The sequence below is a fragment of the Mobula hypostoma genome, chromosome 17, assembly GCF_963921235.1.
Source record: "Mobula hypostoma chromosome 17, sMobHyp1.1, whole genome shotgun sequence".
Taxonomy (NCBI): domain Eukaryota; kingdom Metazoa; phylum Chordata; class Chondrichthyes; order Myliobatiformes; family Myliobatidae; genus Mobula; species Mobula hypostoma.
Genome location: NC_086113.1, coordinates 62,068,066 through 62,083,004, shown reverse-complemented (window position 1 = coordinate 62,083,004; position 14,939 = coordinate 62,068,066). Strand labels below are relative to the sequence as shown.

Genomic DNA, 14,939 nt, shown 5'->3' with positions numbered 1-14,939 from the left:
TGAACATCCTCCTGCGATCCCCACCAGCACAGGTGGCACAATGTGGCCTGAAAGGAGCATAGAAAATTATGAAATTCATAGCAAGTATAGATAGGCTTTGTTTTCCAAAATGAAAATGTCCCATACCAAAGGGCTTAGGATTCACCATACTGAATATTAATATTTGTATCACTGACACACAGTGGCTGCTGTGTGTATTATCTACTAAATGCACTGCATTTACTCACCCAAGGTGCTCTAATAGCACCCTCCAAGCCTGTGATCTCTACCACCAAGGATAAGAGAATCACCTGCATTGAAGCATCAACACCCACAGGATACCATGCAAACTGCATGCAATCCTGACTTGTATATCTGATCATTCATCATTTAAATCATGGAACTCCCTGCCCAAGAGAACTTGGGGCACTTCCACCAGAAGAACTGTATTGATTCAAGGGCATTGAGGAACTGAATGTTGTCTCTACAACACAAGAAATAGGAGCGAGAATAGGCCATTCGATCGTTTGGGCCTGTTGCACCATTCATGAAGATACTGGCTGGACTTTTACATCCATGCCATTTTCCTACACTGGTTCCACATTGATTCCTTTAATATCTATCAGTTACTATCTTGGGAATGCTCCACAACTGAGCTTCCATTTTACTTTTGGATCGAGAATTTCAAATGTCTACATCAAATGAGTTCTGTTTTGGAGTAAATTAATGTTGTACAGTTACTGGTTGCTCTAATCTAATTCAGTGGTTTCTACTCTAGATACTGTTATAATACAGGAAACATGGAAACCAATATTTATTCAGCAGGTCTTCGTATTAATTGCATTCTACGTATTATAAACAGATTATAATAACAACAAATTCAGTGGCAGTTTTTCTATAAGCCTGAAATAATTGTCCCACAATGTTACAGTAGACAATGTACTGATAGAACAGTTGTATGGTAACAAAGTTCTCAATGAAAGTAGCTCTATTTATGTATGTGGCCCATATAATGCAGACCTGTGTATTATGTGAATGTTTGTAAACTCAATAGATTTGGCTCTTCATTGTCCTCAATGCTGTTTCACTGCATTGCACTCCTTCCTGGTTTCCTATTATATCATTTATGCTTTCTTCATTATAGGAAGCATTGGCAATTCTGGAAACTCCAAAGAATCCAAATCAACGTAGCAGAAAGATGAGTACTCCGCTTTCTGAAGTAATTGGTAGGAATTTGAAGGTGGCTTTAGCTAACAGTAGACGGAATGCTGTAGCATCATCTACCACTAGCCCTCAACTTCATGTAGTTGAGCCAGCTAAGGTAAAATGAGAATTTGTTTTTTCAGCACTTGTTGCTTTAGAGACATTTATTTTCTAGGCAAATTGTAAAGCCTTTAGGAGTGGTACTGTATGGGAGCAATTGGCTGCTACATCTCAGCTCTAAGGATGCAATTTTAATCTTGGTCTTGGCTGCTGTCTGCTTGAGTCTACATTTTCACCCCATGAATGCACAGGTTTCTTTCTGGTGTTTCAATTTCTTTCCAAAAGGCAAAAATGTGCTAGTTGTCACTGTAGGTTACACTGTAATTGGGAGCAGAAGGGAGAGGATATTTATGGGAATGGAAGTGGGGGAAATGGAATTGGTGTAGATGAGTGCTTAGAGTGAGTAGTCTGCATAGAGATGATGGGCGGTAACACTTGTTTCCATGCTATGATTCTGTAACATTTCCCTATTCATAACTACACCCTATCCTCGTTATATGCGGGGATACGCTCCTTGAAGTCGACGCATAATGTAAATAATTATTTAAATGGAGAAAATAGGGATGCGTTCTTGAGGGCTTCCTAAATATGTTTTATCTGTAATTTATTCACATTTTCATACCAATACAACACAAAAGCAGTACCACAAGGCAACATTTGTATTATATTTAATCAATTTAAGGTAATATTCAACATAATAAATCATAGAAAGTTAACATACTAGGGTCTACAGGACTCACCAACAGTGGCAGGTGTGTTCACTCCGGGAGATGAGTGGTTGTTGTGGTGTCAGGCAGCTTTACATGGATAAGGTGGATGGTTGTGTGTCATCAGGATCATCAAGGACAGCAAGGGGTGAAGGAAGACTCACAAAACTCTCAGTATGCCAGCAGCAGGAGATGACACCGGTTTGAAGAAAGTGGTGAGGATTGTTTGCTTGGCAGCATTTTGTTTTTCAGCATAAATTTGCTTGTAGGGAAGAAGGGTTGACTGCAGGGAATGACTGAAATGCTGACTTCATTCTAAACTTGGGTCCATGTCTATCGCCATTTGTGCTAAGTGTTGTGCAGCCTTAAAAAAAATTCTGCCAGTTGCTTCAGAGTGGAAGACCTGACCTTTTTCCAAGATTCATCAATGTTGATGGCATGTCTGATGCTGAAGGACTACCACCATTCCCTCACTGTTGGTAAACTCCCGGGATTTTGAAAATCGTCTGTTGCTTGCAGCATCTGAGAGACAGTTCGCTGTAAAAATACGCCTTGAATGTGGATATCACACCTTGGTCGAGAGGTTGAATCAGCGATGTTGTGTTAGGTGGCAGGAAACACACTGTTATGTTAGGATGAATGCTGTCCAAATGTTTAGGATGGGATGGCAATTTATCAAGCAACAAAAGAACTTTAAAGGCAAGATTCTGTTGCTGGCAGTAGCGCTCAGCCTCAACAGCAAACCAATCTTCAAAGGTTTGACCAGTGACCCATGCTTTCTTGTTAGCTGACAAGCAAACAATCCTCACCACTTTCTTCAAGCCGGTGTCATCTCCTGGAGGATTGGAGGATAGCTCATGTTGTTCTGTTATTTAAAAAAGGCTCTAAAAGTAATCCGGGAAATTATAGGCCGGTAAGTTTGACATCAGTAGTAGGTAAATTATTGGAAGGATTACTGAGAGATAGGATCTACAAGTATTTGGATAGACAGGGACTTATTAGGGAGAGTCAACATGGCTTTCTGCGTGGTAGGTCATGTTTAACCAACCTTTTAGAGTTTTTCAAGGAGGTTACCAGGAAAGTAGATGAAGGGAAGGCAGTGGATGTTGTCTACATGGACTTCAGTAAGGCCTTTGACAAGGTCCCGCATGGGAGGTTAATTAGGAAGATTCATTCGCTAGGTATACATGGAGAGGTAGTAAATTGGATTGGAGGTTGGCTCAATGGAAGAAGACAGAGAGTGGTAGTGGAGGATTGCTTCTCTGAGTGGAGGCCTGTGACTAGTGGTGTGCCACAGGGATCAGTGCTGGGTCCATTGTTATTTGCCATCAATATCAATGATCTGGATGATAATGTGGTAAATTGGATCAGCAAATTTGATGATGATACAGAGATTGGAGGTGTGAGGACAGTGTAGACAGTGAGGAAGGTTTTCAAAGTTTGCAGAGGGATTTGGACCAGCTGGAAAAATGGGCTGAAAAATAGCAGATGGAGTTTAATACAGACAAGTGTGAGGTATCGCACTTTGGAAGGACAAACCAGGGTAGAACATACAAGGTATATGGTAGGGCACTGAGGAGTGCAGTAGAACAGAGGGATCTGGGAATACAGATATAAATTCCCTAAAAGTGGCGTCACAGGTAGATAGGGCCGTAAAGAGAGCTTTTGGTACATTGGCCTTTATAAATCAAAGTATTGAGTATAAGAGTTGGAATGTTATGGTGAGGTTGTATAAGGCATTGGTGAGGCCGAATTTGGCGTATTGTGTACAGTCGCCAAATTACAGGAAGGATATTAATAAGGTTGAAAGAGTGCAGAGAAGGTTTAGAAAGATGTTGCCGGGACTTGAGAAACTGAGTTACAGAGAAAGATTGAATACTTTAGGACTTTATTCCCTAGAGCGTTGAAGAATGAGGGGGGATTTGATAGAGGTATATAAAATTATGATGGGTATAGATAGAGTGAATGCAAGCAGGCTTTTTCCACTGAGGCTAGGGGAGAAAAAAACCAGAGGACATGGGTTAAGGGTGAAGGGGGAAAAGTTTAAAGGGAACATTAGGTGGGGCTTCTTCACACAGAGAGTGGTGGGGGTGTGGAATGAGCTGCCAGATGAAGTGGTAAATGCGGGCTCGCTTTTAACATTTAAGAAAAATTTGGACAGGTACATGGATGAGAGGTGTATGGAGGGATATGGTCCAGGTGCAGATTGGTGGGATTAGGCAGAAAAATGGTTTGGCACAGCCAAGAAGGGCCAAAAGGCCTGTTTCGGTGCTGTAATGTTCTATGGTTCTATGGACAGGAAGCATATTCTTACTCAAACCCTTAAGAGCACGGGGGTTTAGTGAATAGTAAACTAAGAGAGGCTTCATCTTACAGTCTCCTTGGCATTGGAACACATAAGCAAAGTCAATCTATCCTTTGCTGCCTTGAAACCTGACGCAGTTTTTTCATCCTTGCTTATGTAAGTGCATTTCAGCATACGCTTCCAAAAAAGCCCGGTCTCGTCTGCATTAAACACCTGCTTTGGTGTGATGCCTAACTCAGCTATCATAGCCTGCAACTGCACAGGGTAGCATCCCAGAGCTGAGTTACCTTCACCTGACACTGCCCTGTTTATATTTTCCAACTTTTTTTTCCAAGTGTTAAAGCGGTTCTCTGCCGCTTGGCTGATGGCCCAGGACTTGACATCGGATGCTTAGGAGGCATAGTTAAATATTTCAAGCACAAAATCACTGCACCGTAGGTACAAACACAAAAGTTTAAGAGCGCTAGATCACACATCCACACATTGCCAAAACGAATGCGAGACTGTGAGGCGTGTGCACGTGACTTGTATTGGCAGGAAAGCAGTGCTCCTCGCATAACTGTGAATCCGCATGGTGTGAAGACGCATATAACGAGAATAGGGTGTATAAATTTAAAGCTTTGTATGTGGATATCTTTTTCCTTCTCTATTTGTTTTATTCAAATACTTCTTTAAGCCAAATTTTCAATATCAGATACATAGAAATCCATAGCACATTACAGGCCCTTTGGCCCACAGTGTTATGCTGACCATGTAACCTACTCTAGAAACTGCCTAGAATTTCCCTACTGCATAGCTGTACAGGAAAATACTACAGGTATTGAAAATCAAAGTAAAACAGAAAATATTCCAGCTGCTGATAATCAGAATTAAAAACAGAAAACACTGATTACTGAAGTCTCTCACAGTTTTCTTCTACATTGAACCTTTCCGTCTTTTTCCACTCCCTGTACTTTCTATGTCCTTTAATAGTTTTTTTTATTTTAAACAATACAATGCTTCACCTTTCACCATAAATTAGCCATCATTGTTCTAGGATGATGACATCTGCTTCAGTATAGACATTATAAAGTATTGGCATCAATATTTTCCAGCTTCTGATCAAACTAAATACATTCTGGAGGACTTGGTTTGATTATTCATTCTGGAATGTGGCAATGTCAGTGTAATATGTTGATATGTTGGAATACAAGTTTTATCTTAACTAACTGAAATTTCTGTGAATTGGACTGCTTTTTCTCAGGTTTTGCATTCCCTCATATGAAACCTATCCACTTAGTGAATAAAAAAAACATTCACTGCAATTCTGTTGTTTTCTTTGACAGGAAGAACCTAACATCTTAGCAGATGTTGTGATTTGTGTCAGTAAGAAGCTTGGTAAGCGACAGGGTGATCTGAATGCAATCGCAGCCTCCCTGGGAGCAGATTACAGGTGTGGATTTATTGTTCCATTGTACCTACTACTTAAATTGATTTTCTTTCTACTTTGGACAAATCAAAACAAACTTTAAACGTAATATTTTCATTTTTAGGTGGAGTTACGATGAAACGGTAACACATTTCATTTACCAGGGCAGGCAGAATGATACCAGTCGGGAATACAAGTCTGTCAAAGAAAAGGGCATTCACATTGTCTCAGAATACTGGCTATTTGCAGTAAGAGAACTATTTCCTTTATGATGCAGTTTGGCCTGGGGCTCTGCAAAAAGTTTCTGCATCAATAAGTGTCCTAAATGTTTTGACTTTCTATTTATTTTAATTCCATCAGTGATGGTCTGAAAATTTCCATTTAGGCAATGCATTACACATCCATCTGTTGGAATGATAAACTATATGTCTAGAAAGAGAATGTTTTCAGTTCATTTTCTTTGTTCCATTTGTTTTTCTATTTTTAAGAAAAATTGCTAAAGTTTTGCTGATTTGGCTGTAAGTATTGTTCTAAATTCTAGCAACCGTAGGCGCAATATAAATAATTCCTTTGTTTTTCCCTTCATCCATCTGATCAATTTACTTTGCTTTCTGTTTAAACTGTTAATTATTTTGAGTGTACTTGTATAATTACTGTTGGTCTCAATGAAATTTCAAAGGCTTATCCTGTGCATTGGCCATTTTGCCGCCTGATCCATTCATGTTTTTAGGCAAAATTATTACTCATTTTATCAACCAAGAGTCTACACTTCTGTTTGTCGTCAAAGGAGACCAGTTAGCCAGTCAAGATCAAACTGCCCCCTTGCAGAGAAATGTGTTCTATCATCCTTGACCCATACCTCTGAAAACTCTTTTCCCTTAAGTGCCTTTATAAATCTCTTTTGAAAATCCAGTTTCGATTATTCTTTAATTATAAGGAATTGAAGAGCTCCAGCCAGTTATAGTGTGAAATAGGCCCCTTTGAGCTGTGCTACCCAGCCAACCCCTGACTTAACTCTAGCCTAGTCATGGGTAAATTTACAAAGCCTACTAACTGGCGTTCTTTGGCGTGTGGGAGGAAACTGGAGCACCTGGAGGAAACCCAAGCATTCCGCTGGGAGGACGTACAGACTCCTTACAGATAAAGTTGGAATTGCACTCTGAACACCGACACCTCAAGCTGCACTAACCGTTTAGTGTTTTTGGATCTGGTGATCTTAGTTAGAATTGGATAATACTGCTATTGTTCCTTGAAAGGAATGGCATCCTAGGGGAGGGAGGGAACGTCGGCTCAGACCATAAGAGGCCTGTGTCGGGTATTTTCATGCCTTACATGCCTTAATGGCATCCTAGCTTTCAGATAATTATGATGACTGGTTTATGCAAATCTAAAAGACATAATATTTGGATCACTTTTGATGCTTTACAGGTGTATAAAGCAAAACACTTTTGTGTGATTATTATATCATCAAATACTCCCAAGTTCGAGTTAGTGGACAGGGGCATCAAAACCCAGTTAAAGGAGCACCACGCAAGCTTTCAATTTCCGACTGCATTGTTTCTATCTAATTGACATTGCTAAGCATGAATATTGATGTCTCTAATTTCCGCTAATGCTCCACCTCCCCCTCGTACCCCATCCGTTATTTATTTATATACACACATTCTTTCTCTCTCTCTCCTTTTTCTCCCTCTGTCCCTCTGACTATACCCCTTGCCCATCCTCTGGGTTCTCTCCCCCCCCCCCTTCCTTCTTCCTGGGCCTCCTATCCCATCATCCTCTCATATCCCATTTGCCAATCACCTGTCCAGCTCTTGGCTCCATCCCTCCCCTTCCTGTCTTCTCCTATCATTTTGGATCTCCCCCTCCCCCTCCCACTTTCAAATCTCTTACTAACTCTTCCTTCAGTTAGTCCTGACGAAGGGTCTCAGCCCGAAACTTCAACTGTACCTCTTCCTAGAGATGCTGCCTGGCCTGCTGCGTTCACCAGCAACTTTGATGTGTGTTGCTTGAATTTCCAGCATCTGCAGAATTCCTCGTGTTTACGTTGCTAAGTTACTGATAGCTTGTATCATGTTTCTGCCAGATTCTACTTACTTTTATAAAAATCTCCATTATTTGGAGACAATGTCAATAAATTCCTCAGTTCTAAGGAGAATGCCTTCAGATTCTCTAGCTTTGCCACAATATTGAGGTCCCTCATATTGTGTTCCTAGTGTGATGTTCAGACTAGACAGTACTAAAGCTAGATTAGACCTAACCACCAAAAGAGAGTCACTCAACTGAAGTAAATATCCCTGTTTTTCACTTCATGGATTTGTGAGATCTGCAACTGATCTGCAGTTCTTTTTTTTATTCCCAATGTCAATCACTGTTTGTCGAAAATCAAAAAAAATTGCAAACTTGAAAATTTGCGACAAAAACAAACAGTGGAAAAGAACAAGTTTTGAAACATTCATGGAAAGAAAAATGGTCAACATTTCATATCTGTGACCTGCTTTCGCCCCTCGGTTTTGTACAGATTTGTAATGGTGAAAAAGGTGCAATGTATCAATGGCTCATTGGATCCTAAATTCCACAAATATTTAATGGCTTTAGAAATATGAAGTCAATATTTGGATTGAAATGAAATTGCAGTAGAATATGATTTCATGGGCCAGCTGGTGGCACAGTGACATCAGCGGTAGACTCTGGAATGGAGGCTCCCGGGTTCGAATCCAGTCGGGGCCGCTTTCCATCCGTGCTGGGTTGAGTGTCGAGATCGCAACTCGACTTTGTAAAATAAAGGGGAAAAATACTGCGAAATGGCTGTGTGAGGAGTGGTGCGCCACTCAGTCAGTCTCTCCCTCTCCCTCTCCCTCTCCCTCGCCCCCTCCCCCCCCGCGCCTTGTAAAGGCATGAAAAAGACATCGTCCCGCCAACATTGCATGCACGCACACGCCAAAAAAAATTTTAAAAAGAATATGATTTCATTGTTACTGTTTTTGTATTTTATGAACAGATTGATAATTAGAACACTATATCTTGTATATTATTTGATACAGTGTGCTGATGAACAGAAGAAAGTGCCTGAATCTCTTTATCCTCACACGTACAATCCCAATATGAGTCTGGATATGAATGCAGTTCAAGAAGTCAAAGTCTCTGCTCACCACTGCCCATCTGAAGCAAGATCCGAGAATGAACAGGTACTGTAAGGCTCTGTAATGTATAATTTGTGCTGTTTTTATTGATGCACGTTTCCTTGGATAATTTGTGTGAGTCAGTCCTACTGACTCTGCTTCAGCAAAGTTCACTGGCAGATCTCCAACTATTGCCTGAGGCGGCCAACTGTTGTTCTTGTTTCTGAAGGATACATCTTGCAAAACTTGATTAAAATAAAGAGATTTCATTCCCCTCTCTTCTATTCTCAGTCTATTAAAAAAAATATGCTTTGTATTCTTTCTGACATTGGTTCTATAATATTGAGACATAACGTTTTTTCTTCCTTTCCTCAGCTCCACAGTTGCCAAATCTTTCTTTAACCCAGAGATATTTCAGTGACTTATTTCTCTTCCTCGTTTTAACATAATAGCTGTGTAGTTTCTCATAATACTTTCTTTGGTGCAAGTAGCTCTTGGAAATGTTTCTAAAGACCTGTTTCTGAAAAGGCCATCTTGTAAGTTTGTAAAGTAAGATGTAAATAAATAAATGCCAGTCTTGCAAGTGACTTTCATATTCTGAAAGTAAATGCATAAAACAAAAACTCAGGCATAATTCTTTTTTCGCTACATACTTATTACAAATGTAGTCGCCATGGTTTCCAGTGGTTTCCATCAACTCCCACGTACTGCAGTGGAAGTACAAACCTATCTTGCTGTACTTGATGTAAATATTTTAACATAATCAATTTATTTAATTTTTTAAGTGCTGCCTGTACTTTAACTGAATCACCTACTTACCAGATTCCATACTCAGTGGACGCTATGCTTAAAAAAGAGTGTTGTGCCTTAGTTATCTGATTTGGATTAATTAATTAATGCTAGTTGTTAACCAGTTACCTAACAGACTTCTTCACAGCTATTTAAAAATCACAAGTTTAAGAAAATTTAATTGTAAATCTAAATTAAATCATAAATTTTAAAACACGAGATGATTTAAGTATGAAAGTACAGGCATCCTTCATCAATTTTATAGGCTCTCAAAAGACAGCACCTACAACATGAAGTAGTATTCTGTCCTAACTTAAGGCCGGTCATATATGCAATAGCAAGATCTCAATGAAAGTTCGCCAGAATCACTCTTGAAATGGGGCAGTTTTTTTCTGAGGAAAACTTTAATTCGACTAGGCCCTACAGTTTAGACTGAATGGTGATCTCATCAAAACGTACAAAATTCTGATGTAGCCTAACAGGTTAGATGAACAGATGAAGTTATTTGTGGCTGAGATGTCCAGGCATTCTGAGATGTCAGAAATAAAGGGCTACCTTTCAGGGAAAAAAATAAGAAATTTTGTAGAGTCGTGGAGTGCTACAGTACAGAGTCAGGTCTTTTGGCTCATCCAGTTCATGCAGACCTAGATGCCCCATCCCAGCTAGTCCCGCTTGCCAGCATTTGACACATGACCTTCTAAACCTTTCCAGTATGTATACCTACCCAACTCTTCTAAAAGTTATTATTGTATCTACCTCAACCACTTCATCTAGCAGCTGATTCCACATAGCTAGCACTCTTTGCATTAAAAAAAAGCCACTCAAGTTCCTTTTAAAAATTTTCCCCTCTCACCTTAAACTTATGCCCTCTGATTCTTGATACCCTAATCTGGAAAGAAAACTAAGTGTATTCATCCTAACTACGCTCTCATGATTTTATGCACTTCTATAAGATTATCCCTGTTAGGAAGGGATGGTATATGAGAATTACGTAAGAGCAGGAAATGTGTTATAAAGACAACTGAAGTCTGATACTGAGTGCATGAAGACAAGGTAGTGAATTAATGGCACAAGCAGAATAAACAAGGGCTTCAAATAATTACCATTAAAGAGGTGTGGTTGCAATGGATCAAGGTTGGAAAGTAAATATGCTGAATTAATTAATTTTGATACATATAATGAGGCAGCGATCCATTAAAATTAGAGACCAGGATATAGAGAAATGAGTTAATGTGGTTGGAGTTAAGAAATCACAAGGAGCAGGAAAATATTGGGAGTTATATGCTGTCCGGCCCCAATGCAGTAATGGTAATGGAGGGCACTGAATAGTCAGGAAATTAGAGTGAACATCTGATTGTATGGGATTTAATCTACATATAGACTGGGTAAACCAACTGAGCAGTAAAATTATGCAGAATGAATATATGGAATGTATTCCAGATAACTTTGTTGAGGAGCCAAGGAAGGAAAGTTTATATTTGTATTGTGAAATAGAAAAAGAGATGCTTGATAATATGGTAATTAAGGGTCTTTTAGGAAGGAGTGATCATAAAAAGTTAAATTATGGTTGAAAATTATTTACTTCAATTTGATACAGATTTTGAACCTGAATAAAGCAAACTACAAAGGCATGAGTTGGCTATGGTAGAGAAAGCTATATTAAAGTATATCATAGTGAATAAGTAACTGCTGACTTTTTAAACTTTGAGGCAAAAAAGAACTGCAAAAGTGGTCAGCCATAGCTATCAAAAGAAGTTAAAAGTGATATTCGTTCAAAGAATTGATGAAGAAATTGGGCAATATCCTGTTTGTTGTTAATGGAAAACATATATTGGAAATAGTGAGGGAATGCAAATCTAGAGATGTTCAGAGAAATTAGTATTGCAAAGATAAGGAGACTGAAAGCGGACACATTCCTGGGATTTGATGATCTACTAAGGGCTTTGAAGGGGTTCACCATGAAGATAATGGATGTACTGATGGTCAACTACCAAAATTCTGTAGAATTTAAAACAATTTCCACAGATTGGAAGGTAGCAAATGTTGCCCCAGATTTAAGGAAGGCCAGAGAGAGAAAATAAGGAACTGTTGAACAGTTAGCATGACATTAGTAATAGCAAAAATGCTGAAACCCATATCGAGCAAGTAGTCATAGGATATTGGGCAGTTAATATGAAACTAGGAAGGGGAAACAATGTTTGACAAATCTGTCGTGATATTGCAGCTATCGTTGGAGCGGCCATTGTGTGAGTGGGCTAGTGTTAGAGCTTTTGCTCAGCAGGTTTGGGTGAGAACAGGCACAGGCTAGAACTTAAGCTTGAGAAGTATAACAAACGTAAGCAGAATAGGATGTTAGTTCAGAAAGTGGAATGTTCCCCCTGTGAGATGGGATTTCAGAATACCTGATGACAACATCTGCAGCAAGTGCAACTAACTTCAGCTCCTGACTTGGCAAGGTTGAGAAACTGGTGCTGGATATACTCTAGACCATCTTGGAGGCTGCAGACATTATATAAGAGACTTCTGCTTAGTTGGTCACACCCAGAATGCAGGCTTCAGATAGATGGGTGACTATTAGGAAAAGTAAGTGGAGTAAGTAATCATTGCAGGGTTACCTTGTCGCCATTCCCCTCAGCAACAAATCTACCCCTTTGGATATTGCTGGAGGTTGATATATCAGAGAAGCAGCAGCAGCTGGGCCAGTGGCTCAGCAGGGAATAGTGATAGGAGGCTCATAGTGATAGGAGATTCTGTGAACCTGTGGCTGTGAAAGAATAGCCAGAATGGTGTGTTAGGGAAGAAGGTGAAGAGTAGGATCTCCAAGGTGGTAACCGGTAGATTGCTCCTAGTACCATATGTGAGTCAGGGCTGAAATAGGATGATTGTACAGATGACTGGGTGGCTGAAGACACAGTGCAGGGAGCAGGGTTTCAGATTTCTGGATCATTGGGATCTCTTCTGGGGAAGGTATAACCTGTGCGAAAAAGGACAGGTTACACCTGAACCCGAGGTTGAGCTGTTGGGGATCAGGCTGAGGATGGGGCAAGTGGTATACATGTTGAAGTGAGGAAGGACAAGCAGATGATAGGGCAAAATTGTAGTCAGTGAGATGAGTTGAAGTGTAATATGGGGGCATAATTGAAAAGGGTGATGAATACATGACTGAAGGTGCTGTATTTGAATTCTCTCAGTATAGGGAATAAGGTAGATTATCTTATTTAGCGCAGTTAGAGATTAATGTTGTGGGCAAAACTGAGTCGTGACTGAAAGAAGATCATAAGTGGGAGATTAACATCCAAGGATACATCATGTATCGAAAGTACAGGCAAGTAGGCAGAGGGAGTGGGGTGGCCCTGTTAGTTTTTTTAAAAAAGTCAAATCCTTAGAAAGAGGTAACATAGGATTGGAAGTTGTTGAATCCTTATGGGTAGATTTAAGAAACTGCAAGTGTTAAAAGACCCTGATTGGAGGCCTCCAAACAGTAGCCAGGATGAGGTATACAAATTACAACATGAGATAGAAAAGGCTTGTAAAAAGGGCAATGTTACGATTGTCTTGCATATAATGTCATACTTGCCAATCTCTCACTGCACTAGATAAGATCTACCTTGTGCAGGTAGATTGTGAAAATCAGGTAGGTGCTGGATCCCAAGAGAGAGAGAATTGGGAGAGTGCCAATGAGTAAATGGAGCTTAGAAAAACAGAGGGCTATGGGTATAAATAGATAATTTCTATAGTAAGGACATGTTCAGCATAGCTTTGTGCTGTAGGCTTTCTATGTTTCTATGAGTTGGCTTTTTAGAGCAGCTGGTGGTTGAGCCCACACACAAAATGCTGGAGGAACTCAGCAGCCCAGACAGCATCTATGGAAAAACGTACAGTCACTATTTTGGGCCAAAACCCTTTGGCAGGACTGGAGAAAAAATGCTGAGGAGTAGATTTAAAAGGTTGGGAGAAGGGAGAGAGGTGATAGGTGAAACCTGGAAGGGGGGGTGGAGTAAAGAGCTAGGAAGTTGATTGGTGAAAGAGACAGAAGGCCATGGAAGAAAAATGGGGGAAGAGCACCAGAGGGAGACGATGGGTAGGCAAGGAGATTAGGTGAGAGAGGGAAAAGGGGATGGAAAATGGTGAAGGCAGGGTGGAGGGGGTATTACCGGAAGTTTGAGAAATCGATATTCATACCATCAGGTTGGAGGCTACCCAAATGGAATATAAAGTGTTGTTCCACCAGCCTAAGTGTGGCCTCATCACAACAGCAGAGGCCATGGATGGACATATTGGAATGGCAATGGGAAGTGGAATTAAAATGGGTGGCCACTGGGAGATCCTGCTTTTTCTGGTGGACGGAGTGTAAATTCTCAGTGAAGTGGTCTTGCAATCTATGTTGGGTCTCACCAATATACAGGAGATCACACCGGGACATAGTAGATGATGCCAACAGACTCGCAAGTAAAGTGTCATCTCACCTGGAAGGACTGTTTAGGGCCCGGAATGGTAGTGAGGGAGGAGGTGTAGGGGCAGGTGTAGCACTTGTTCCACTTGCAAGGATAAGTGCCAGGAGGGAGATCAGTGGGGAGGGACAAATGGACAAGGGAGTCGTGTAAGGAGCAATCCCTGCGGAAAGCAGAAATTGGGGTGGGGGTGGGGAAGAGAGGGAAAGATGTGCCTGGTGGTGGGGTCCCGTTGGAGGTGGTGGAAGTTTCAGAAAATATCACTATCACCTGATGTTTCTCTCTCCCCTCCCCACCTTTTAAGTCTATTCCTCTGCTTTTATTCTCCAGTCCTACCGAAAGGGTTCGGTCCAAAGCGTCAACTGAACTTTTTTTCATAGATGCCTGACTTCAGTGGTTGTGAAGATGTTGGAGTTCATTGTTAATGATGATGTTTTGGGGTACTTGGAGGCACATGATAAAATAAGCCAAAGTCAGCATTGTTTCCTCAAGGGGAGATCTTGCCTGACAAATTTGTTGGAATTCTTTGAGGAAATAACAGGCAGTGCAGACAAAGGAGAGTCAGTGAATGTTACTTACTTTTATTTTCAGAAGGCATTTGACAATGTCCCACACATGAGGCTACTCAACAAAATAAGTGCCCATGGTATTACAGGAAAGATGGATAGAAGAATGCCTGACTGGCAGGAGGCAGTCTGTTCGGCTGCTGGTGCCTAGTGGTGTTCCGCTGGGGTCGGTATTGGGATAGCTTCTTTGCGCATTATAGGTCAACAACTTGGATGACATAATTGATGGTTTTGTAGCCGAGTTTGCAGATAATACAAAGATAGGTTGTAGGGCAGATAGTGTTGATGAAGCAGGGAGTCTGCAGAATGTGAACAGATTGCAGGAATGAGCAAGGAAGTGGCAGATGGA

The 14,939-nt window shown here is 40.6% G+C and overlaps 1 protein-coding gene across 2 annotated transcripts in view; it reads left to right on the top strand.

Moving 5' to 3' along the window:
• The window catches only part of topbp1 (DNA topoisomerase II binding protein 1), a 127,020-nt gene that overhangs the window by 63,526 nt on the left and 48,555 nt on the right, over nt 1–14,939 (top strand). For both annotated transcript variants that reach the window (XM_063069992.1, XM_063069993.1), the window contains exons 15-18: nt 1,124–1,300; nt 5,580–5,686; nt 5,787–5,910; nt 8,707–8,850. In XM_063069992.1, the coding sequence (XP_062926062.1) occupies nt 1,124–1,300; nt 5,580–5,686; nt 5,787–5,910; nt 8,707–8,850 (552 nt within the window). The remainder of the gene's footprint in view (nt 1–1,123; nt 1,301–5,579; nt 5,687–5,786; nt 5,911–8,706; nt 8,851–14,939) is intronic.